The sequence below is a fragment of the Anas acuta genome, chromosome Z (assembly GCF_963932015.1).
Source record: "Anas acuta chromosome Z, bAnaAcu1.1, whole genome shotgun sequence".
Classification (NCBI taxonomy): domain Eukaryota; kingdom Metazoa; phylum Chordata; class Aves; order Anseriformes; family Anatidae; genus Anas; species Anas acuta.
The window spans coordinates 32,228,415-32,253,247 of NC_089017.1; the positions used below are offsets into that span (position 1 = coordinate 32,228,415).

General features: G+C 37.2%; 1 protein-coding gene across 2 annotated transcripts in view; it reads right to left on the bottom strand.

Moving 5' to 3' along the window:
• PCSK5 (proprotein convertase subtilisin/kexin type 5) overlaps positions 1 to 24,833 on the bottom strand; it is a 255,418-nt gene that overhangs the window by 87,289 nt on the left and 143,296 nt on the right. For both annotated transcript variants that reach the window (XM_068667577.1, XM_068667578.1), the window contains exons 10-11: positions 14,866 to 14,969; positions 177 to 294 (exon numbers count right to left, since the gene is read on the bottom strand). In XM_068667577.1, coding sequence (XP_068523678.1) covers positions 177 to 294; positions 14,866 to 14,969 — 222 coding nt within the window. The remainder of the gene's footprint in view (positions 1 to 176; positions 295 to 14,865; positions 14,970 to 24,833) is intronic.

A 24,833-nucleotide genomic window follows, 5' to 3' on the forward strand; every position in this document is an offset into this window, starting at 1 on the left:
CAATTGCTATGGGGAACAACCTTTATAGACAAATGACCTGAGACCTGTGAAGGTGACAGAGATCCCCAGTGTAGCTTTCAAAATGATACATTAAACACAATGCAAGGGAGGGGTAAATTATACCCAATTTCTTTCCACAAGTTTATGCCAGCAAGAGTTTTGGCAGCGGGTATTACTTGATTTGCCGATCTGTGTTCTCCACGCACACATGCTGTGGAGGCACCGTTGTCCACTTTTCTGCCTCTATCACCATTGCTTCAGCATCCATCAGTCCAAATCCATAGAGGTGGCTCACTGCAAGACACAAACAGAACAGTTGCAACTATAGCATAAAATCTTGATTTTCATCATAGGCTGATTCCAGAGAGTCAGATCCTAAAAGGAACTGCTTCTTTATCACCTATCCCTTGCCTTCACAGAAAGCTCAAAAATCTCCTGGCCTGGAAAAATAATGGCTGTCTAATTTGTTCACTGAATCTGTTCACTGCTTTATTAGAGAGACAACAGATGATCAGCACAAAGCATGGACAAGAACAACAGAATGCCAGGCAGTATAAGTGCCTTGGATCGTTTGTTACCCATGTGCCATAATTCAGCCCAGATCTCTTATATAATGTAATGCTGAAAGGAGTAAAGAAGGTGAGGAGAGCTATTTTTGTTACTCAAATAGCAAGCACATGCATGCACGTAAATATTGAAGATAACTGAGACAATGTAATTAAGAAGGATCAGACTGACTTTTATAGATGTGGTACGCTCTTAACTTTCTTGTGTGTAAGCAGCATGCGGATGGTCTCCTATTCCAGTATGCAGTATGCTTCCCACTGTCCTGCCAACCAGCAAGACCCGACGTTTCCCTAAAGTTGCCTGCATGATGAGGGTGAGAAACATGGCATCTGAAGTCCAGTGTTTTAAAGGTAATCTTGTTCATATGTAATGCTTATGTCAGGAAGATTCCTCCCTCTACCTCCTTTTTACATCTGCAGATGAAAGACTGTGAAGTTACTGCTGGAGACAGCTGTTGACATTGTTGCTGACCTCTGATATTACCTACTGCATGCACTGCACACACAGTGGTACTGGGCACTCCATTAGCACTCTGTTAATACTCATTCCTAGATGTTACTATCTCACCTCTACCTACCCTTCCTTCATGCTATGGAGAACCATCAATGGTTCCCTTGCAAGAAACTTAATGTCTTTAGTGCCTGAATGCCCTCTACTAAAAGAAGCAAAATGCTTTAAACCATCAGCTTTTTAGGATACAAAGGACTGAACTTTTCAGCAACAAGACAAGACATTTCCTATAGGCTTGTGCCAATCCTGTATCTCTAACTTCTTTCTAATTTTTATGAGTACTTAACTTCATGTAACTGTTTCAGGCATTCCAGAAACTCACAAAGACTAAGAATTTTCACTTACTGAATCAGCTGTGTTTTGTTTGTTTGCATGTTTGTTTTGTTGCTTGTCCAATCAAAACAGAAGCTTGCAAATGGATGTTGATGAATTAGAAAGAGCTGCTAACCGTGTTGATTTTTTTTGTAACACTTTGGTGCTCTTGGTAAAGTCCTGATGGGAGGAGGTGAAAGAAGAAAAGCTACCAGAGGAAGGAGTTTAGATCACAAATACCACTGTATAAATACATCAGTTTTACTTGCTTCCACAGTGCTACCAGAAAACCCTCAGAAAATCCTAAGTACTATTTTAATCAGTAATGTGACAAGGCATGGTGCAAGTCTTTCCAAGTGCACTTTGCAGAGGCTTTCTGAAAGCAGCCTCCATTTATTGCCAAACCAGAAATCATAGGACTCTCTCCAAAAAAACCCCAACCTTGTCAAACAAGTAACAGTTCAAAGCATTAAAATAATCAGTGCTTAATGATCCCATCTTCCAAATATGGCAGCATCTAATATGGTTTGGAACTACCAGCCAAAGAGGGTTCCTCAATGGAAAATGGAAAATCCTATAAGGTGCAATGACTGTGTAATGAACCTTTTTTTTTTTTTTTTTTTTTTTCCCATCTCCTTTTTCCCTCATTCCCAAACTGAAATGCAAATAGCATGGAAATGTTCATTCTGAAAGAACTGAGCACAGCTCTTCTGCCAAAGGAGACAGATACAATTTTCAGAAATGAATCACAATTACTAAAATATATGAAAGTAATTAAATTCAGCTTTCCTTCAGAATTCTGAATTCTCTTTAATGTACACCACAAACCAATTGACAGGGAAAAAGATACCGTATTTTTACACGTGTATGGAGGTATCCAGAAAAAGGGCGAGGAAGGCTTAGAGAAACTGTACTGTGAAGAGGGTTTCTGAGATGGAAATCACCTTGCTTATAAACATCTTGTAAAAACTGCATCTGCATGTTTATCTATGGAGTCACTTGTCTATTCGTAGACTGCATCTATTGTTTTTTAAAATTTTAGTTAATAGTCATTGTCTGCTCAGAAGAACAGTGGGAGGAGAAAGAGTATTAACTCATGGTCTGTAACAGTACACAGTTGCTCCGAATAGTACTACTTTTTGACAGTGAGGGTTTAAATTTTTATGAATGGAAGGAACCTTTGAGCTAGTACATAGAAAATGCATTTTTAATTCCTGAAAGGAAACAATCTACTTCAGTGCTTCGGATGTCTGTAGTGCTGTAAGTCACTGTGTGTTCAACCAATATGTTGACCTGAAAGAAGAGACAAACATCTCTTTAATTCCCTTTGCTCACCCAGAAATGAGGTCAGAAAAGCACCTAACAATGCCACCATGACAGACAGTGAGCTTTTGACTAAAATTTAAAGAGGCTTTTAAGCCAGCAAACACTAGAAATGCCCCTTTAGCCCTAATATGCACATTAAAAAAATAAAAACAAAATCTAGTGAGTGAACTTTCTATCTTTCTAACCCTAAAAATTACTTTCAAGATAGTTGTGTTCATTTTTCATTCATGAGATATTTTTTTTCACCCAAAGTTATAGAGATGTGTTAATTGTCCATGACAATTATGACCTTCAATGCCTAAACTCTCTTTAATGAGAACAGAGGTAGGAGTAAAAAGTTCTGCACCTGCTGGCTTTTTTTTTTTTTTTCCTTGAAAGGCCTTCCAATTCAAATCAAAACATCCTGACAGTCAGGGGTGCTCCTAAAGCCTTCCATGGCAGAAGCTTCCAGACAGCTAACATTTGGCTGTCTGCAATGTTTGCACTTCAAAGCCCTTGATCCAGTGGGTTGGTTAGCAGCTGCAGGTACCAGGAGAGGCCCATCATTTTCAAAGACTAAATAATAGCAATTTAAGAAACCATTACAGAGTTAAGAAAAGTAGCTGATCCCCTGTGTCTCAGAGAAAAAAGCAGATTTTGTCTCTTACTGCCTTCAAATTGCACCCCTTCATCTGTGTATGTGATGGTACTTCTGTGAACTCAATGCCAGGGTGCCTCTCCCAGAGGGAAAAAATGACCTTGATGGTCTACAAAGGGCCATAAATGTCTTCTGGTAAGCAACTGGAACAGCCATTGATTTGTATGCAAATGGTACTGAGCTCGCTTCTATTAACACTGATAGGAAAGCCGTATTTGAAAGGTACTGATGACTGCAGAATGAGATAAGGTGACTGCAAGTGCAAAATGCCCCAGGACCTTGCGCTTAAGTGGTCTACATTATCACTGCTGTGATTTAGTACTAGGCTTGTTTGTTGCTAGGAATCATTGACCATGTTAGAGGGGGTACAAGGCTGTTCTGCAAGAAGATATTTTGCTTTTAGAGATGGCATTGGAATGTGAAACTGGTGTAATGTAAGCTGATGATTAAGAAACAGCTCTTTTCTCGTGTTGAGGGCTGAGAACTGTGATCTGGTGCTCAAGGTATCGATGGGCAGAACTATTCTTGAATCCTCTCTCTACTCACACAGCAATACAAACTGACCTATTTCTATTTTCGCAAAATCACAGTCATGCACAGAGCTTTACAGATGCAGAACTAGTTTCAGAGAAACTCCTGGAACACAAAGTAAATATTGAGTTTTAGCTATCTCTTTACTCTTCTTATCATTACAGAAAATAACATTTCCCAGAGCTAAAGTCTGTTTATTTATCCCTAGAGCAGTTCCTCTCTTAGTGCAGCATGAAACCAAGGCCTGCTCATCTGCTGGATAGACTTCCCCAGCTTTTCATTATCCCTTTGTTTTTGTCTGAATCTGTTATTGAAAATTCAATAACTTTCTTATTTGTGTACAAAGAAGATGCAAAGCTACCCCCAAATCTAAAGGCAGAATGTGTATCCCACTTGACTTGACTGAGAGAAATATGAATGGCTGGAGCTGATAAATCATAACGCAGCATCATGCAGACTGCAGGAAATCTGGACCCAGACACTGATAATACAGCACTTCCAGTGCTTCAGTGTAGCTAAACCTGATTTGTTAGGCTGGAGTTTCATTGCCTGTCATCAAGATGTCTCATCAGTAGCTTAGATGCTAAGCCTTCCTTGCTATTTTTCTCATGTGATGAAAAACACTTTAGAATATTTTCTTCCCACTATAATTTTGTCCTTTAATTTTCTATACGATGAAAGCAGCATTGGAAATATAAGCATTTCTTACACACACATCAAGTACTTAATGATTCTGAAATGTCCATAACTTCAGTTTTTCAAATGAGGATAAGCAGCTGTCCTAAGCTAGATTTAGCTGTTTTAGCTGTTGAATTATGGTCTGTTCATTTATGCTACTTTAGGTAGCATAAATTTATGCTTCAGACTCATCAAAAAAAAAAAAAAAAAAAGCTGCAAAATACGAGTATGTCCCTTACACTTTGATTTTCTTAAATGTTGCTTAGCAAGACTAGAAGATTTGAGACTCTTATTTTATTTTCATCATATATGTTATGTTATCTTATGTTATTTTCATCATATAAATACTCAAGTCAGCATACAGTAGCATTTCTTTTATGTTTGATACTTTATTTGCAGATATAAAGCTGTAATTCTATATTACTTTAACTTTCTGTTGTTTGCTTAGTATATTAGAACGCTTTACATTGCAAGCAGAAAAGAGTCTGAATAATACTAATGGACAAGAAAGGAGAAATGCAACAACAGGACAATACTTAAACTATTTTCATGTTGTTTTGTCTTGTATTAACTAAGAGAGCATGAGAATTCATCTTGTTTCAGCCATATCCTTAACTCTAAATTCCCTGTTTTGTGTCAACCTATGACCAGTAATCTGCAATAACTAGATGTGATTTCTGAAACATATTACTGCTTTGCAAGCCAGTAACACAAAAGTACAAGAACATTTTTTTTTAACTCTTTGTTATAAAATCAAATCCCTCATGCTTTTTACATTAAGTACAAGATTTGAAATTTTATATTTTATAGAAAAGCAAACCTCAAATTTTTCTACATAAGGACAAAACAAATAACAAACCCAATCCCCCTTTCCCGTATGATTCCCTTAAGTCCAGGAATCTTTAAAGACTCAGCAGGGATGGAAGAAAATTGAGTTCTTAATCTTACAATCATACTACAGGAGGATTTAAAGGACAGAAAATTATCCAATAAATTTGTCTTAAATGTAGTAGCTACAAAGATGCACAACGAGAAACTGAGGAGTCTCTGTTTCTAGACAGAGGATAGCAGAATATGTTGATTTATCTCCTAGTTGTGTTCATGTCAGTTACTGATTTTTGTATCCATACAAATGATTCTTCCAATAATATAGTAACTGTGAATCAACTTGACAATTGATTTGCTGCCCCCACTCCCCCCCCAAAAAAAACAAAAACAGAAAACAAATAGCATAATCACTCCTCTAGATTTTACAGATTTGTCTGATTGAAAGCTCCTATTCACTGATAAGTAAATTATGGACCTCCCAGGAGCACTAGTGGAACAGCTAGTAGAAGCTAAACCTCCTGCAGCCAGTGTACCTTTGTTTCTGTATGAAAATCTGACAGTACCTCACCTGCTGAGACTGCTGACACAAAAACCAGACCTAAAATATACAACCTTAAAGTATCAAGGAATTAAATCTAAGATCACATTAGTATTCAGACTTTGGCAGTATTTATCTACTTCAGGAATTTAAAATATGTTGTTATTAAGCATAGCTACTGGTTGACAAAGAGGACTAAGAGCAAACGGCACTTTTGGGGCACCACAGTCAGCCTTTAGTAATACTTACAGCAAGTACCACTCAAATGTTACCACCCTTTCTCATGAGTGTTAGCAATGTCAAGGCAGAGTTCTCTAGTCTTGGGATTCAGCCATCTCACAGTCAGTGGTCAGCACTGAGCACCCCTGGGTACCCAGCATGGCCCTGCCAGGTTCTCCCCTGCATATAGCAAGGCCCAGGCGAGTATCTGATTCACTTCTCAGAGTTTGCTTAGATATGGCTAGATCATGTTAATGCTGTGCTCAGAGCACATGGTATCTACTGTGCCCTGCACATGCAGACATTTTCCCGTGTGTCAAAGTACCTGTGTACTTTGCTGAAAACCTCAGCAGTGACCAGGAAGACTGGTTTAATTCTCTGGCTCTAAAGGAGCAGGGTTGTGACAGAAGAGGAAAACTGACTGGTGATACCTAAGACAGACAAGCTGCTTCTTCTCCGATCAACATTCGGTCATAAATCATAAAGCCTCTACTGAAGACATTCATTTATATTGCCTAAAATGTGCCAGCTTATGTGAATAGAATAAATCTAAGGATTATGTGTGTTTAGAAGGGGGAAAAAAAGTTTGCTGAAATAAAGTTGGCTAGGGATCACCTACAGTAAAAGAAACTATGTATTTCTAACTCAGTCTTTTATTATGTTGTGTTTTCTTCTGAAAGGCATGAAGATCCATTTGCAAAACATGGCAGCTTGCAAGTTTTCTTTAAACAAAACAAATTAGTTCGGGACTGCACTATGGAATACTTTTTAAGAAAATGTATTAGTTTCCTTTATTAGGAGCAAATTTACCCTCAGAGGTACATTTAGGATTCCCCAGGAACTTAATAAAAGCAGCCAAATGTTATTTTACTCTATCAAACAATAAAAACACATTTTAGTAAGAGCTGCTATGCTAGGCTATATTTCAGAACAGATGATGACAGACGAGGTAAAGAGACTGTAAGAGGAAATGCTGACAGACTGTTAGCAGGAGACACAAAGACAGCAATTCTGTGCTGCCAGGTGTATCAGACACATGGTGCAGAACATCTTCCTTGTTCTGTCTTGCACAGAGGTTGTGTCTGTTCTGAAGTATTGGTGCTCCAGAGGGACATTTAGACTCAAACTCATTCCTGACTATGCGTAGGGCTGTAGCAGATTTCAGCAGAGAAAGGACACATACAAATGTGCAGAGTTTTATTGAAGTATATTGCAAATTATTTAATAACAATGATGGTGATTTTTCTAACTTGAACAACACTAACTTCACCCCAAAGCAGCGAAAATACTAATTTGCTAAGCAGACTTCACATGGTCCCCATAGAAATATGTGGTAGGTTGAGTGTCTCTACTTCAGTATCAGACACTCTGATAATAAATAACTGTTAGTTTATAGTTATAGCAGAACACTGAAGTAATGCAACAGCAATGAAGAGCTTTGGTGATCCCAAAGGCAAGTGTTGTTCTTAAACAAAGATAGAACTACCCCATGCATAAGATGCTTACCACTGCTATGGACGTACTACAAATGCAGCTACACGACTACCAGGAACATCCTCACAGATGTTCTACTTCAACAATTAGCATGTAAATGGTTCATGCAACTGCATATAACTTTTAGGGTTTTTCTTTTAAAATGCAGTCTTCATTGTATATGTGTTCTACTCTGAAGAATTGTATCAGTTTATCATTCACTTATTACATTCATAGGTCCTGGCTCTTATTTCTTAGGACTGTAAAATGGAAATCTATACTTCAAATTAAGTGGTAGACTCTTAGGTTATGAGTCCATATGGCAAGACTTTTTTCCTCTATTCTCTCTACCTCCCTGTCCCCCAAACCTTTTTGGAGTTTTGCTAAAGGTCTGAGTTGGGCTTGCTGAAAGAAAATAATGTCAAAAGTTGTAATTCCTATCGTATATATCCTGTTAGTGCTGACAGTCCACTTTGCAATGTCTGGAATATTAATAATTGCAGAGTATAGTAATTGTAAATATATGTAGCTTTGTTTCTAGGACAGATGGACATCAAGTCTGTCAGTTGTTCAGCAGAGGTACTATCTTTTAAAATTCTTTCTCTGTTGAGCTGATCATGGATTTGTGACAATTCTGAGTGCTATTATAATAGAAATTTAAATCCTAATTTTGCCTTTTGCCTGCTGTTACTCCTGATTTAGAACCATTTCATTTACATTTTAAAATAGGTGTAAATTGGACTCACAATATTGGATTCCAGGAAAGCAACCAACTGTAACACAAAATGTCAATCTACTTTTTCTTTATGTATCCCACCACAGGCCTGAAGTTTCTGATTATATTCTATTTTAAATTCACAGTTCCTTTCCTTGCTTTTCAGAGCCAGCAGGGAACATAGTGCTTCAGAGCGGATGAGTAATGAGAAGCTTTGACAATGAAGAGTTTGAGGCTGGGAGAAGTTATGACACCTCCCTGGCTTCTCTCAGAGCTTCCCTCTCCTACTTTGTACTTTTCCATCTCTGGAACTATAGAGATATATTTCTGATCTTACACATCTTTCAACTGAAAGCAACATTGGGTGGATCTCACTTTGTGCTAGGTAAAAAATAATATATCCAACAACTATGACTGAGGATGCAGAATCCAATATATTTTCCAACTACCTTCCCTAAATCCCAAAGAGGTCTTTTAGGTCTCACTTAAGACCAGCATAGTTTGGATACACTGCTATTTGTTTGTGTTTAACATATGAAATACTGAAACATTCCTACTGCAATTTTAATATTACATTTTCAAAAACATTATTTGTAGCTGCCAGCTGAACTATTACATGTGGAAAGGAAACAAAAGCCATCATTAAAAGCTGCAGTGACCATAAAATAAAAAGCACGAATCATTTTAAACTTGCTGCTGCTAAAAAAAAAAAAAAAAAAAAGAAGCATGTTTTTATGCTCTTTTTCCTCAACCGTTGTCATTTCCAAATCCCACCACCCCATGTCTTCTCTAACTACATCAATGGTCTTTGTTAGAAGTGATGATAAACTTTATGGTATTGACCTCATGATTCCAGTGATATTTAAAGATGGCTGTGGGATTCTTGAGGGCACAGACCTTTTTCTATCATACATATTCTGTCTGCTGGGGTGACACTTCTGCTCACTGTTAGACTATCTATTAATTTGAATTCCCTGTTGCTAAACTAAATGGTGTCCTGACTACAAACAACCCCCAAGCATGTCAAAAAGCATTCAGATGAATGTAAACAGTTCAACTAATGCAATACTAATGCCAGTCTATGTAGGTGAGTGCTAGCCTTTCTCTCGGACTTTACATCTGCCTTTGCTGAAGACTAGGTCATGTACATGTAAGATACGGCTGGATAGTCTTTCTGCACATACATTTGCTTTTCCAGAACTCTTGCTCTCAGCTCCCTATTCAAGATACTGGTTTGTGGAACCCTCTGTAAATGGTATGTTATATCTTTGTTTACATTTAAATATAATTTCAACAATATTCAAATCCTGTGGCTTAATGACTGGTAAATAGTGCTCTAGGTGCCAGGTTCTTTTGATGTTACCTTTACACTAGTAGTTTAGAAAATGGCAGTACTAAGCTGGAGCTTTTTTCAAGAACTAATGCATTTGGATGCAAAATCTGACTTAACGGGATTCCCTGTGTGGTGGATAGTTGCAGAAATATGTCTGTGTCGTGGCTTGGCAATGAAGCCATGGGCCTCTGGAGAGGAGCAGGTGGTCAGAAGACAAGGTGCTAAGGGTATTCCTGGTGAGGAAACAAGTGCTTTGAGCCAAGTGCCTCTTGCCCTGGGAGAGCAATAGAAACGTGTCACATGTGAGAGAGTTTGCATTTGCCCATGCTTCTCAACAGGTTGAGCAGATAATTTGCTGACAGCACTCTAATCTGTTAATCTGAAAATATCAGCTTTATCTTTTGAAAGATTAAAAAAAAAAACAACAAACAAGAAATCATTAGTCTAGCTTGCATAGGATATAGTCTTCTTCATTCCTACAAAGTAAGATCAATGCAATTTCATGTGTTTGTTGCCAATTGCCAAACTACCCCAAACTGGGCTCTTACAGCAGCCAAACTCAAAGCCCATGTTCTGCATGCTCCATGCACCATATGTATGGGTGTTATGGCTGCGTAGGAGTTGATATTGGCTACTAATGCTGTATGTAAATGTCAGCTGGCAGCTGTAAGACTGAAGGCCTTTTGATAGATGAACAGCTTTAATTGGTTGACATACCAGCTCGTGAAATGCTTTCTGTTTTTCGAAGTCTTAAGCCAGTTTCTAACAATGATTTGAAAACATAATAAAAAAAAATATTTAAAATATGTAGCAGGGTATTTATGAATAGCTTGTCTTCTCTGAAATATGCATACTGTTGTGAATACTTTCTCACACGTATCTGAATTTCAGCTTGGTTACTCATCACCCTACAACAATTTAAATCTGGCCAGTCATAGGAACACAGATAGACTCATCTCTTCCTCATTCACAGAACTGGTAGTGCCCTGCTCACAACAAGAATGATGACTAGTTTTATTAAAATTTATAATTAAACAATTATATTAGAAGTCCATAAACCATTAAGTGACCACTTCTTTCCTAAAGCAGCAGAAACTTTGGTCAATCTAAATGGATGAGACTTATCTCTGCTAGAGTCTGTCACTCCCTGGCACAGGAATAATTCAGTTTCTGTAGGAGAGTAACTCCACTAGGCTGGAGAATGGCCCAAAATGAAAAAAAAAAAAAAAGGGTCTAGAGTTTTGATTTTCCTTTATCTTTCAGTAGCATTTTATTTCACTGTACTGAAATGTTATTATCCATACTTCAGAGCCAAGAAGAGTGAAGGATGTTCTCTAAAAATCTCCCTGCAAATTAGTGCTATTCCTTCACTCCAAATGGTCTTTTTCCCCAGAGACAGTATTTGACAGTACTTGGAGCTTCGCTTATATATAAAGAACTGTTCGGATGATTTGATCATTGTTCATAGAATTGCAGTGTTTCATTCTGTATCTTTCAACCTAGAGACAAGTTGGCATTAACATAGCATTCCCTTTTTATGAATGCATTTGTGTGCTCTGTTGTTGACCAAACAATAGACACAACAAGGAGCCTTTGCATATCGATCTGCCATAGCAAAACCAGACCAACTATTTTGGTATCTTCACAAAAACAGATATTCTCTATTTTTTTTTCCATATAATCAATTAATTAACTGTATTAGTTATAAAAATTAAATCTGATTTTGAAGTGAAATGGACCATTATGTGTCTCTATCTAGTGACAAATATTACATACAACTGACTAGAACAGAGAATATTCCAAAGTAAGTATCCAAGTGTTTCTTCTTGAGACTGTTAGGTAATAGGTTCCTGAGTAAAGATGCATGCATGCTGGCAGCAAAACAATTAAAAAAAAAAAAAACAAAAAATTCTTACACGTTTCTGGCTTAATTCAATTGACATGCATTTAATGAATGCTGTTTACTTGCCAGAAAACTAAACAAAAAATGGGCATTGCTTTAACAAATCAACAGGCTGGCTCAAGTGCTTTTCATGAATTAATCTTTCTCTTTATGAATGTAAGATATAAAAAACAAGAAATCTTGCAACCAATAATGATTGCTCCTGTGTGTTCTGCAATGGAGAAACACTGCAAAGGACTACAGCGAGGGACAGTGTTGCCATGCAGCCCAGCAAAACAGCCCACTGAAAAGCATGCTGACCCACTTTCAACTACCAGCTCTTGCTGACCCTTTGTTGAGAGAGAGGTTCTTCCAAGTTTTTGTTGTTTTTACCCTTTCAGCTCTTCTTTCTAAAGGAGCACGCCAGTCCCTCTCTTTCTTTTCATTTTTTTTTCTTTATTTTCCAGATGCATAGAAGAAAGGCAGATTGTTTCTTGTGACTGCCTTTGCTTTAGTTAATTTAGAAAAAATCTTCCACCCCTTCTCTTGTTAAGAACATGCCCTGGAAGAAATATGGATCTTGCCATCAACAAAATTATGATACAATTCCTTAAGGAACTCAGTCTGATCAGAGTAATTCATCTATGAAAAACCATACTATAATTGTTACTCTTGGCAACAGTGAAGGATAATAGTGTAATATTATACTAAATATTGCCACGTGCAATAGTAAAAAAACTGTTTTAGCCTTGCCAGCAGCGGTGTGCAAACCCCCTTTTGAGTTCAGGTTTGGATGTTGTGATTTAATCTAAATCTTTTTCTTCTCCTTCTTCCAAAAGCAACAGAGGTTTAAAGAGAGCTGGATTTTATTGGAACCATTTGCTCAGCCTAAGTTGCCAAAATAATTTAGTTAAAACTAGTGCTTTTATTTGGGTTAAAGTTGATTCCTGAGCTCCACAGAGGTCGAGGCACTTAGTTTGTCTTCCTCTTTTTCAGTTTCACCATGGAGTCTACAGCAGAGCTCTGCCAGGTCAAGTTGTATTTCCCGAGTCCCAGTCACCCATTTGAGGTTATCTATGTTCATGATTCTGCAAAAGTGGAGCAGATAACTTTTTCAGCCCTTTTCCTCCCAATTTATCTGCTACAATGCATAGAAAAATGTGTGGATCCAAGGATTCTGAATAAGCAGGCACTAGTAGTGTAAGAGTGCAAGCCCTGCTGTCAGTGCTGCTACTGCTGGTGCATTAGTGTGACTTCTCCTTAGCTAATGAGTGACAGCTGCTGTGAAATGCCTTACAGGGTATTTGGCTTTCCTGGGCAACAAGTGGAAAAATACAAAAATATAGAATTTTGGAACTGAGCTGGGGGAAAAAACACTCTATTTTATGCTACTTGAAAAGCATTGTTTGAATTTCAGATAGTTCCAACAAAATGATAATACAGTCACAAAGTCTTGCCAAAACTTTTTAAATCCTGGGATATGTTTCACAATAACAAATACTGCAATGTTATTGCAATTAAGGAAGTATCTATTTCTCACTGTATGTGTTTCTGCATGTGGGCATGAGCTTGTTGTAAATGGGACAAAAGCAGGCTCTTGAATGTCAGAACCTTTGCATGGTGAGGGGGCTGGGGTCAAATACGCATTTCTAAAACTATCCTCTGTAGTTAGAGTCTGGTTTGGATCCAAAAATGAAAGCTTTTTTTTTTTTTGGTTCCTATTCGGTTGCAGAAGAAATGTCATAGGTCAGAATGATATATTAAGGATGCTCTATGGTAGCAGTGACTTGTTCTGGAATAGATTAATGCTAGGCTTCAGTTTTAAAGTGAAACCAGGGTAAAGATTTGATGGTTCTTGTTTATTATTATTATTATATTTTTTTTTCCCTCAGGAGTTCCTAGCACAAAACAGTTCAAATCTCAAGACTTCTACTCATCTTAAAAGAAGTACTGCTGTCTTGGATGGAATTCTCATAAAAAAGAAACAGAAATAAGCCCTTCTGGTTGTTGTTGTTGTTGTTTTTAAAGCAATCCAGACTGAATGCAGTAGGGATTTAGTGAATGGAAATCAGAAGCCAATGCATGTTGAAATACAACATTGGATGGATTAAAAGACCAGTTTTAATCCATCTTGCAAATGTGTTTATTATTTAGTTGATCAACTGAAAAAGCCAGTCCTATTCTCAACTACATCAAAAGAAGAGTGGCCAGCAGGTCAAAAGAGACAATTCTCCACCTCTATAACACTATTTTGAGACCCCACCTGGGTGCATTCAGCTGTGGGACTCCCAGCGTAAGAAAGACATAGACTTGCAAGAGCAGGTCCAGAGGAGGGGCACAAAGATGATCAAGGAGATGGAGAACATCTCCTATGAAGAGACACTCAGAGGGTTGGGGTTGTTCAGCCTGGAGAAAAGAAGGCTCCAGGGGTATCCAATAGTGCCACTTATAGAGGGACTGTGGAAGGATTGTGAAGGACTCTACCAGGGTGTGTAGTGATGGGACAAACTAAAAGAAAGCTTCAGAGTAGATGAAATGAAAGAATTCTTTACTGTGAGGATGGTTAGATAATGGAACAAGTTGCTCAGAGAAGCTGCGGATGCCCTATCCCTGGAAATGTTTGAGGCCAGGTTGGATGGGGCTTTGAGCAACCTGATCTAGTGGGAGGTGTCCCTGCCCATGGCAGGGGAGATTGGAACTAGATGATCTTTAAAGGTGCCTTCCAGCCCAAACCATTCTATAATTCTATGATTCTACAGTTCTATGATGCTGTGATTGAGTATGATTTTTCTCCAGTTACAAATACTAATAGTTCTGCATTTGATATTATCCTAAATCAGGTAAAATTTTAAATATAAAGAATGTAGAGTGAATAATATAAATCAGAAACTTAAAAATAGTGTTTCACCATTTTTATCAGATCATTTAATGTTATTCTGCCGTTTTAAAATTGTAAACATTCTTAAATGAGAACACGGTCTGCATCCAGTAACTTCTGTAGCTTCACTTTATTTTATCAGAATGCAGTCTATATGAGAAAAAATTTTAAAACACCTGATTTACTAGATTTTCTCTTAGCAGTGCACAAAATAGGGCTGAAAGGGACAAATAGGATCTGGCCAATGCATTTTGTAGCTGCCATTTTTTATTTTAGTAATTTTAAGAGCTTTCCTTTATAAAAAGAAGACAGTACGCCTAAGCTTAAGCCTGTAAAGTCTGAAAGCTATGTACAACACAACAAATTACTTGAAATTGTTTGTTCTTCATAAACGCCAAATAAGATGTTGTCTCTGATGGCAAACAAGAAAGTTCTCACCCTTATACCCAGCTGCATTGGTTTTCCAGTCGTTAGCATTCAGATGTCCTGCACGAGAAGTCCTGACAATAATATGCTGTATGTCTCTCCATGTCAGAAATGGACTAGAAAAAAGGGAAAACATAAAGTCACAGATTAGATATATTTTATTAAAATGGAGGAATATGAGTCACAAAAGCTAAAAAATATCCAAAACCAAAACAACCCTCACTTCTCTTCCCTGCTCTCCTTTTCTCCATTCAAAATAGCATTTCCTAATCTTACTGAATTACTACATGAAATTATTTATACAGCTAGGAGGCTTCCATGAAGCAGACTATAAAGATATATGATACTCCATTGCACAGACTTCTAGTGTTTTGCTAAGTAAGGGAAGATGATGGAGTACATTTCACCCAGACTTAATTTGTATGACCGCCAACCACCACTGTACGTTGTTATGTTGGCTCACTGAAAAGCTTTACTAAATCTTAATAACTGTGTGCTCAAGCTGTCAGTTTCCTTAGACTTGCAGCTCTGACTGAAACTATTTCACATGCTCTGTAGTTATTCATTTGACTGTTCATTTGATTGTTCATTTGTTATTTGCCTGGCCTTGGGTACAAGGAGCCTCAGCAAGGCTCCTTGGGTACTCTTCAAAGATGACCAAACAAACAGCACAGTCTCTAAATACTTATAGAGCAAGTACCTGATGACACAGAGTTGTATTCTTTTTACACGCTTCTAATAACCTGACCACTGCAATGGTGAAAGAAGATGCCATTTGCATTCTTATTATGAAACTAATATCCATTTATCTAATATCCATTTATCTTGTAAGAAATCTATAGGGAATGTAGTGTTCTTGTTGCTTTTAGATACACCCCATGGAATATTTCTTATCTTAGGAGATCATTTAAAAGAGCATGGGCATCATAGGGGTATTTTTTATTTCTTCTCATTTCTGTTTTTGTCTCAGACATAATAAGAATAGTATTCCATTTAAAAACATGGTTACGTGGAGAGAATGAAAAAGTGAGTAATTAAGTAACGAAGAGAGAGAAAGTACTGTAGGACAGAATACTAGTCAAGTATCATTCTCAGAGAATTATTATTTACCCTTACTCATTGGCAGAACTCCATTCAGTTGTAATAATGAAGACAAACCAGAATGAAATTCTGGTGAAGACCCAGTACCGGCTGTCTACAAAGTCCAGCACTAGGCAGTCATTAAAAACCTGTGAAACCTCAGTTCCTTAACACATGCTCTACGTTTCTCTGACCAAGAAGTAACCTGGCCTGGCAGACAAGTGACTTATTCTCAGCATTTATATTTAAGGCTTGATGAGGAACACTTGTGCTCTGCTTGCACTTGCAGGTAGAGGCTAGAAAAAAGGAATGGTCAAATGACTGTCGGAAAGCTCAACCCATGAGAGATGGTGAGTGGGTCACTTTTTGGGGTAGGTAGGACATTCCTATCACATGGAGTTACCATATATTTTTATACCAACACATAGTTGAATTCCTAGAAATTTCAAAGACAGATTTCTTCAGAAAGCAGACAGAGTAACAACAAATATGCAGAAATATTTGATTGTTCTGTATTGAAATACACAGAAAAATCTCACTCAACTCTCCATCTGAGGTACATAAATAAATGTTGTGTGGGTTGTCATACCATTCACAGTGTTTCACATATTCCAGTACTTGTTATCTCAAAATAATACTCTTTTCAAAATACTTGAGTAATCAATGCAGTATGGCACTTAACTATAGAAGTAGAAACCTGCTTATCATGTGAGCTGAACTCAAGCTATTAAGAAGCAATCAGTGAATACATGTGATAATCTATTAAAAAATGTGTACTTAATTTTCAACCAAACTGCATCGATTTAGGTTTTCAGGTGATATATTTCAGCTTCAACAAGCTGTACCTTTAGCAGAAGGTAGTAGGGAAACACAAGTTATTGCAAACCTGCAGCATACTTGTCTATAGAAAAGCTAGCGCCTATCCTATCCACATACAGACATATATTGGTATGTACTAACTACTGAGAGTTCACCATTCTGGGTAGAACTACTGAAAATGAAAATCAATTACCTTTCAGAACCATGGTCCATAACTCTGTATAATAGATAAAAACCTGGGATGTGAAGGCCATTCACTCACATAGAACTCATTCTTACACATTCTAAGTTCCAACAGTCTTATAATTCATAAACCTGAAAACAAGTTGAAATTGCCTAAAAATGTGAAAATTCTTTTATTCAAAGTTGTAAGGAATAATTCAAAGACAGGCACAAAATCCTATTACAGGACATTTCCCATTGTGTATGTGTAAACCATGGGTATGCTGATGTAATCCAGCATCTTTCTGCTTACAGCAGGGATACCACAGTATTTTTCTAGAGTCAACACAGAAAGTCATTTTTATGCTTGCTATTAAAAGAAGAAAGAGGTGGAATAATCTAAAGATGGATGATCATTTTTAAGTGAATCTCTTATTGACTGTAGACAGATTTTTCTGTAATTTCTTCAAAGCTGTATTAATTCATCATCATTTAAGTTCTCTGTTATTTATTTATTTATTTAGTTATACAGGACACAAGTGTATTCCTGTGCTTAAATTATTCTGTTGTTTTTAAGAACAGCTGATGCATTCACTAAAACATTAATATGCTCACAGATGCATTTTTTTTTTATTTTTTTTTTAAGTAGAATTTCTCACGATAGACAGTTGGACTAGATGGATGTAGTTGTTTATTCAGCTGAACTGGTAAGAATGAATGCAAAGAAAAAAGAGTCATGGAATGTAATGAGCATTCAGGGCTTGTAAGATAGGGTATGCTTGGACAGTCACGTAACATGCTTCAAGAAAAAGAATCAATATGATTTTGTACCAGCTCAGGAATTTCACTAGGAGGCTGTGTAAAGTCTTAGAAAAACATGTTTCAGGCTGTCAGGAAGACCTCCAGGAATCCCACGAGCTGCATTCTTTATAATCTGGAATCTAAACAATCTGTTTTTCCATAAAGCAAACTGTCCATGCTACTGGTGAAAAATAAGGCACTAAAATACTGCTCTCAACTTTAAAAGGAGATAGAGCACCCTCAGCTGATTATTTAAAGAGGAATAGTGAAGCTAGTGATGGTGTATCCATCTATCTTCAAACAATTTGAGTCTACAGTGGACTTCACTTGATGATATTAACCTTCCATAAATTGGAGTTGCTTGCTCAGTCAGAAAATGAGATTATATCTTAAAATTATGGTTTCCTTTTAAAAACATAAATCATGGAAAATCTCAAAAACTGAGCCATCCACTGTTGCATCTACATAATCACGTAACCATAAAAAGTTATGTAACATTTTCTGTGGCAGAAAACCTGTGACCAAAGTTCCAACTTCCAGGACACAGTAAGATACATAGCCAAATCAGTCTGTCTGTTGTACAACTTCCACATAATTTGATTACTGTAAAAGTCATACAATTTTATGTTTTCTTCTCAGTGAATGACATTTTGGGCATATGTATATCAAAGAGATTTAACAGCATAAGAAGAATATTCAAATCAATTTCTGTAACATACTACAGAACCTTCACTATACTAAAAATTGAGCTATTACCAGTTAGAAATTTTTTCTCTACAATAGACACCTCATTTGAAACAAAATAGGTCTGCAATTGTTTGACCTTTTTTTTTTTTTTCAGAAACTTCAACAAAAAGAAAAAGGAAGAAAGAAATTGGAATGATGTCAAAATAGCAGTTCATTTGGAGAAAGAAGAGGGATTATTTTATTTTATTTTATTTTATTTTATTTTATTTTATTTTTTAGACAAGACAGTCTAGCAGCCAATTTTGAAGCATCTGGAAAAATCACAGATTTTTCAAAAATTGAAGATAAGTGAGTAAACAGTTGTTTGCTGGCCACGTGGGCCCCAGATCCAGACAATATGTCACGGATGTTAATAGATTTACCACTTGATTTATTTCATAAGAATTAATGACTAAATATCTTGAAATGAACAAATGCATGAAAGAGAACAGTACTAACTCTGCTTGATAGTGGACTGATTTCAAAAACTGGTGTATTTCCTTCCAGAAAAAAAAATAAAATCTTGTCTCATCTGAAATTGCCTTGGGATTACACATACCAGACAATACTCAAAATCAAACCAGAATAAGCAGAAGTGAGAACAATTACACACAAAAGTACTTGTACAGCAGCCAAAAAATAATGAATGTTGTGTCCTTAACCGACTATTTATACTCTAAGGTACAGCCCTTTTCTTTCAAGCTTCTCAAAATGTTTATAAAACAAGGCAAATGGAAACAAATGAAACAGGACACTATAAAACAGGACAGTATAATGTAATATAATCACATTATATTACAGTAATATTCATTTGAGATTTAACTGTATCTTTAAACAGGAACAAATATCCTATTCAGACTGCTTACAAATAGTAGGTCATCATTTTTAGACAAATTTGATTTCTTCATTCCAAAAGTAGTCTCCCTAGTGACAAAATCTTGGAAAAAGTAAAATATCCAGGTTCTATCTTTTTTGCATAATGACACAGTGCCAAAAATAACAATTCAGAATAAATAATTTGTGCAAGAGAGCAATTAGTAAAAATATCACTCGATATAATGCTGATAGAAATTAGGTGAAGATGCTGTTTGCCTTTTTAGCAATATGATAGGGTTAGCAAGATGAATAACGATTGCTGTATCATCTTAATAACCTGAATTTTGAATGTGACACAGGTGTCCCATCCAGATAAGATATTTCTTGCCAAAAGAGCAGAGGCTTAGGTGAATTGTTGGAAGAGTACAATACATTTATTTTAATCATTATTATTTCCAAAGAATCAAGGAAAACAAACAAACAAACAAACAAAAACAATGTATCATGGGGTGGATTAAGAAAAATGATCATCTTTCAGTTCATAGGTATCAAATAACCTTTTTTGGAAATCTTCGCTATGACAGAACAGACATAGGTAATTACTGCTATAAACCACCCAAAAATGAGTCTCTGTGCCCTAGACATCTTGTAGGAAATCAGTAGGAAATAATTTTCATCATGGATATTTGCATAATGCCAGCCTTAAGGGCCTTATGATAAATCTATAAACAAAACATAAGAAATACTTTCCTGGTTTATTCACACATTCCCATTACTTAAAAATCAGCCAAATTTTCCCATGATATCTACAACCCTATTACCTGTCCTAATGACTTCTATTTATAGCACCTTGGACAGGAATATTAGCTGTGGTAATGGGAATCATTCCTCTTTCCCAGGTCACACAAAGTGTGAGTGTGAAGATGCCAGCTACAACACAGAATTTTAAGATGGATGAATGAGACATGAAGACTGCCTCTAATTGTGGTGCTTATCTTGTGCTTAGGTGTCTAAATGGTGTACACCATAACCATTTAATTCCTGAAAATTGGAAGATAAAAAACGTGGAGCTCAGTTTTAACAATCCAGTTGCACATACACAGGACACACAAAATGCATGCTTTGGACATGTCTGACACTTCCAGGGGCTCTAAATAATTCCATTAAGTGTCTGCTAGAAGAGAAAAGGTGTTTCATGTGTTTGCTGATCAGCATGTAGCTCTTTCCCTGTAAATATATATATATAAATTTTCTGCTCTAGTGGTCTTTTCCTTATCTGACCTGGTAAATCAACATTCATTGAATTAGTATATCAAACAAAACTTTCTTTTACTTGGTTGCTGTGAAGTTAGCTGTCACTTCTCTGCTTACAGCTGCTTTCTGGGTATCAGAATGGCCTATCAAATATTTATAATTTCTCCTACTAATTTCTGATTCACATTTAGTTTCATCCAATGAAATCCCTTTGAAAGAAAGCCAGAACAAATTCAAGCTGACTAAAGATGAGACTCCCTTAAAATACACATATGCCTGGCATACACAACAGATCTCTGTATAAAGCAATGCGCAGTTACTGAAATTTTGGGAAATGCCTTTTCAGGGTCAAAATTGCTGTCAGTAGCCCCTTACACTAAATGTCATATTCCTCCTCTTTTTCCATCAATACCTTAACTTAAGCACTGGACAAAGAAGAACAGAGCATGTCTGAAAACTAAATGCTGACTAAAAGTCATTAAAAACACATAATTTAAACCAACTGCATTCTGAAGTGTCCTGACATTTGCCAAATTTTATTGTTGAAAGACACACCGGATCTATCCATTTCAACAACAATCTTCAGTAATTTTAAATATATTAAATATAATAAACTTAAATATCTCATGCTCCCAAGTCCTACATGAGAAGGTTTCCATTTAAAGCTAAAGCTTTTTTGGAGATATTTTCAAAGTAGGGGCATTTGACTTCACAAGATCATCTTTATCTGTTTATGTCTGGCTTTATAACATTCACTTGCTATTAGTGCAGCATCTTCACAGTTTCAGAAAGTATCACATTTCTACCAGACAGAGAAAAGTGCTAACTAGAAAACAACCAATGGCCAACTGTAAGGTTGATAATAATCACTTTCTGAGAAGAAATCTCTTAAGACTGCAGTCTTAGGACTGTAATCTAGCAAACCTGTTCTTCTTCCATCTTCCATGTTTTCCTTTTGCTGTAAGGACACAGGCAGGGAAAAACAGAAGGGCTCCCTGCTCTCAGGATCAGTATCTGGATGGCCAGTAGCAGCCTGAAGAGCAACTTCAGAGACAACCCTAAGCTGAGGCTGGGGAACACTTAGCGAAACAAGAAACTACAGGGAACAGAACTGCCAAACTCTTAAAACAGAGAGCATGCCAACTGAGATTTTTCAAAAGCTTATAAAAGCAAAAGGCATTGCCTTGGCACCAGAACAATGGCTATCCACTTGGTCTATTTCTAGCTGTCGCTGCAAAGTGTAGACAGTGGAACTCAATGAAAAATTTAAAAACAATCACAAACACTTTTGCTTTAACATTGACTCAGTTTGAGAAATGTCTGGATGGAATTTTCTTAAAACTTTTTCTAAAGAAAGTTACACGGAAAAATTCAGACCAAACAATTATTCTTTGGCAAAGTTATACGTAACTGAAAACAGGGCCTTAAAATGGCAAACTCCGGGCAACCTGAACTCAGGAAAATGCTTCCAATTCAACCTCTACATAATAACTAGAATTGCAGAAGTGGCACATGTGGTTAAAGCTCAAGAGAAACACAGGTTCTAACCACAGCATTTATTTTAGTTTACATTTTTCAAATACTTCGCTATTAAGAGCATTACTTTACATTTACTCCAAAAAAGCAAAGATTCACAAAAAGATTTCTAACTTACACACTCAAACATTCCCTTTTATAATAGTCAGTTAGTCAAAGAAGCTAAGGCTGATGGACTTAAATGATAACTTCTTCTTCTCTTACATGGGAATCCTACATACAGGTCACTTGACAGTACTTCTACAGTTCGCCTCAACTGTCAGAATCACCTTTAGCCTCTGACTATAGTTATGAACAAAGTCCTCATAGCTTTGATGACACAGAAACATGTTTGATCTACCCAGAACTGCCTTCTCGAGACATTATATTGCTTTTCTCCTTTGCTGATGTGGTCTGAAAGAAAATTAATGAATATGGGAAGTACTGCAAGTATCTGATCAGTTGTCAGAAATCCAAAGTCTCTTTCTCTGGCACTCCTGAATGCTGCAATGTGAACTCCATTTTCTTTTCATCTTAGTGATTACACTCAGTTTTACCTTACTTTCAGAAGAATGAAGTGCAGTGTCACTTCCCTGAATTAATCAGTGGTATCAATTCACTGAAAATCTTTATCTTTTACCAACCCTGCCTTGTTCTAGCCTTAGCTTCACATAACTAAAGACAAATAAAATATATAGGTTATATGAAGAGAACAATGGGAGAAGGCACAGAATCTCTCCAGATCTATGCCACTGAGAAAATGTAGCAGATTAATACTTGCATTTCAGGTGCAATTTCTTACTCACATAACTGCAGTTTATTTATCACGTACCAGAAAACATGTATTGGCTTTTAGCCAGTGGTACATTCAGTTTACTTGGACATGTATAATGGTTTGTTTTTTAGCAGTGCTGAAACTACATATATTTTTTTATTATTATTATTTGGCTTTTCCACAGGACCATGGCACAATCCCCACTGGAATCAATGTGTCATATTAAATCTCAAATTCAGACCTTTCTTCAGTGAGAGACTAATTCTGATATCAACAGTAGATGGTACTATGCAACACAAATAGTTTATATCATAGGATCATAGAATCATAAAATCAAAGAATGGCTTTGGTTGGAAGGGACCTTAAAGATCATCTAGTTCCAACCCCTCTGCCATGGACATGGATGACACCCACAAGATCAGGTTGCCCAGGGCCCCATCCAGCCTGGCCCCATCCAACACTCCGGGGATGGGGCATCCACAGTTTCTTTTGGCAACCTGTTCCAGTGCCTCACCACCCTCTGAGTGAAGAATTTCTTCCTAACATTTAATTTAAATCTCCCCTCTTTTAGTTTAAGACCATTCCCCCTTGTCCTGTCATTATCTACCCAAGTAAAGTGTCTCTCCATCCTTTTTATAAGACCCCTGTAAGTATTGAAAGACCTCAGTCCCCAGAGCCTTGTCTTCCCAAGGCTGAACATGTCCAGCTGTCTCAGTCTTTATTCATAGGAGAGGTGCTCCAGCTCTCTGATCATCTTTGTAGCCCTCCCCTGGACCCACTCTAACAGGTCCACATCTTTCTTGTGTTGGGGGCCCCAAACCTGGACACAGCACTCCAGCTGGGACCTCATGAGGGCAGAGTAGAGGGTGACAATCACCTCCATCAACCTGCTAATCACGCCTCTGTTGAAGCAGCTCAGGATGCAGACCAGGATGCTTGACTTCTGGCTCACGTTGAGCTTTTTGTCCACTAGAACCCTCAAGTCCTTCTCTGAAGGTCTGCTCCCAATGAGTTCTTCTCTTGGTCTGTGCTTATGTCTGGGACTGCCCCAACACAGGTGCAGCACTTTGCACTTGGCTTTGTTGAAACACACGCAGTTCACAGGGGCCCAATACTCCAGCCTGTCCAGGTAATCTTTAGTAATAAGATTGCTACCACTGCTGACTAAATCTGTTATGCTTTACACCCCTAATTGCTCATTTACTACTAGAAAAAATCAGCTTTACATACTGACTAGGAATTGCAATATAAAAGTAAGCACTTATTCGTTGAGCCTGAACAGGATACTAGAAACACTGGAAATTGATAAGATAAAAGAAATGCCATAAGAAAACTGTAGAGAAACATAAGAAAATCATAGAATATAAGGATTAAGAGAGAACTTTCTTTGTGTGACAGTTACTGCATACCCGAGTTTCTGCATTATGACCTTGAGGATTCCAAGCAAACACTCTCAAATTCAGTTATACTTTTCTGGTTCCTGCATGAAAACGTGCCACTTGATACTCGAATACTGGACCAACAATGCAATTCATAAATAAGCAGGCCACCCTCCCAAAACCGTTTGTTGCCAGGATCTCAGGAGCAGATTTCAGTTGGAAAAGCCAACCACGTGGATTGTTCAGATCAGTAAGCAGGTAAGAAGTCCTCCATCAGCTATTTGCCAATACTTCCATATGGGGCTTATCAAAGAAAGCAAGTGGCAGGTTGGAGCAGAAATCTGCCTTGCTCATTTTCCATTGGTTTAATATACTTTGCGTGTGAGCTGAAGCAACTTCTTGGCTGATCTTGCTCATATCGAGGCCAGACTAGTGCTCTAGTTGACTCCTGACGTCTCTGAGGAATAAAACTTGGCTTCTGGGAAAAAAACGACCTCGTAGGCTTAAAAATATAGTTTGTGGTGTTTTCCAGCACAAAATGGAATAAAACTATACATTATTACAGACATATTCAAGAAGTGTTCAGAACTAAGTGCTCCAATTTTTGAACAGCTTGCTGTATGAAGAGCATAATTAACCTTGCAAAACCCCTT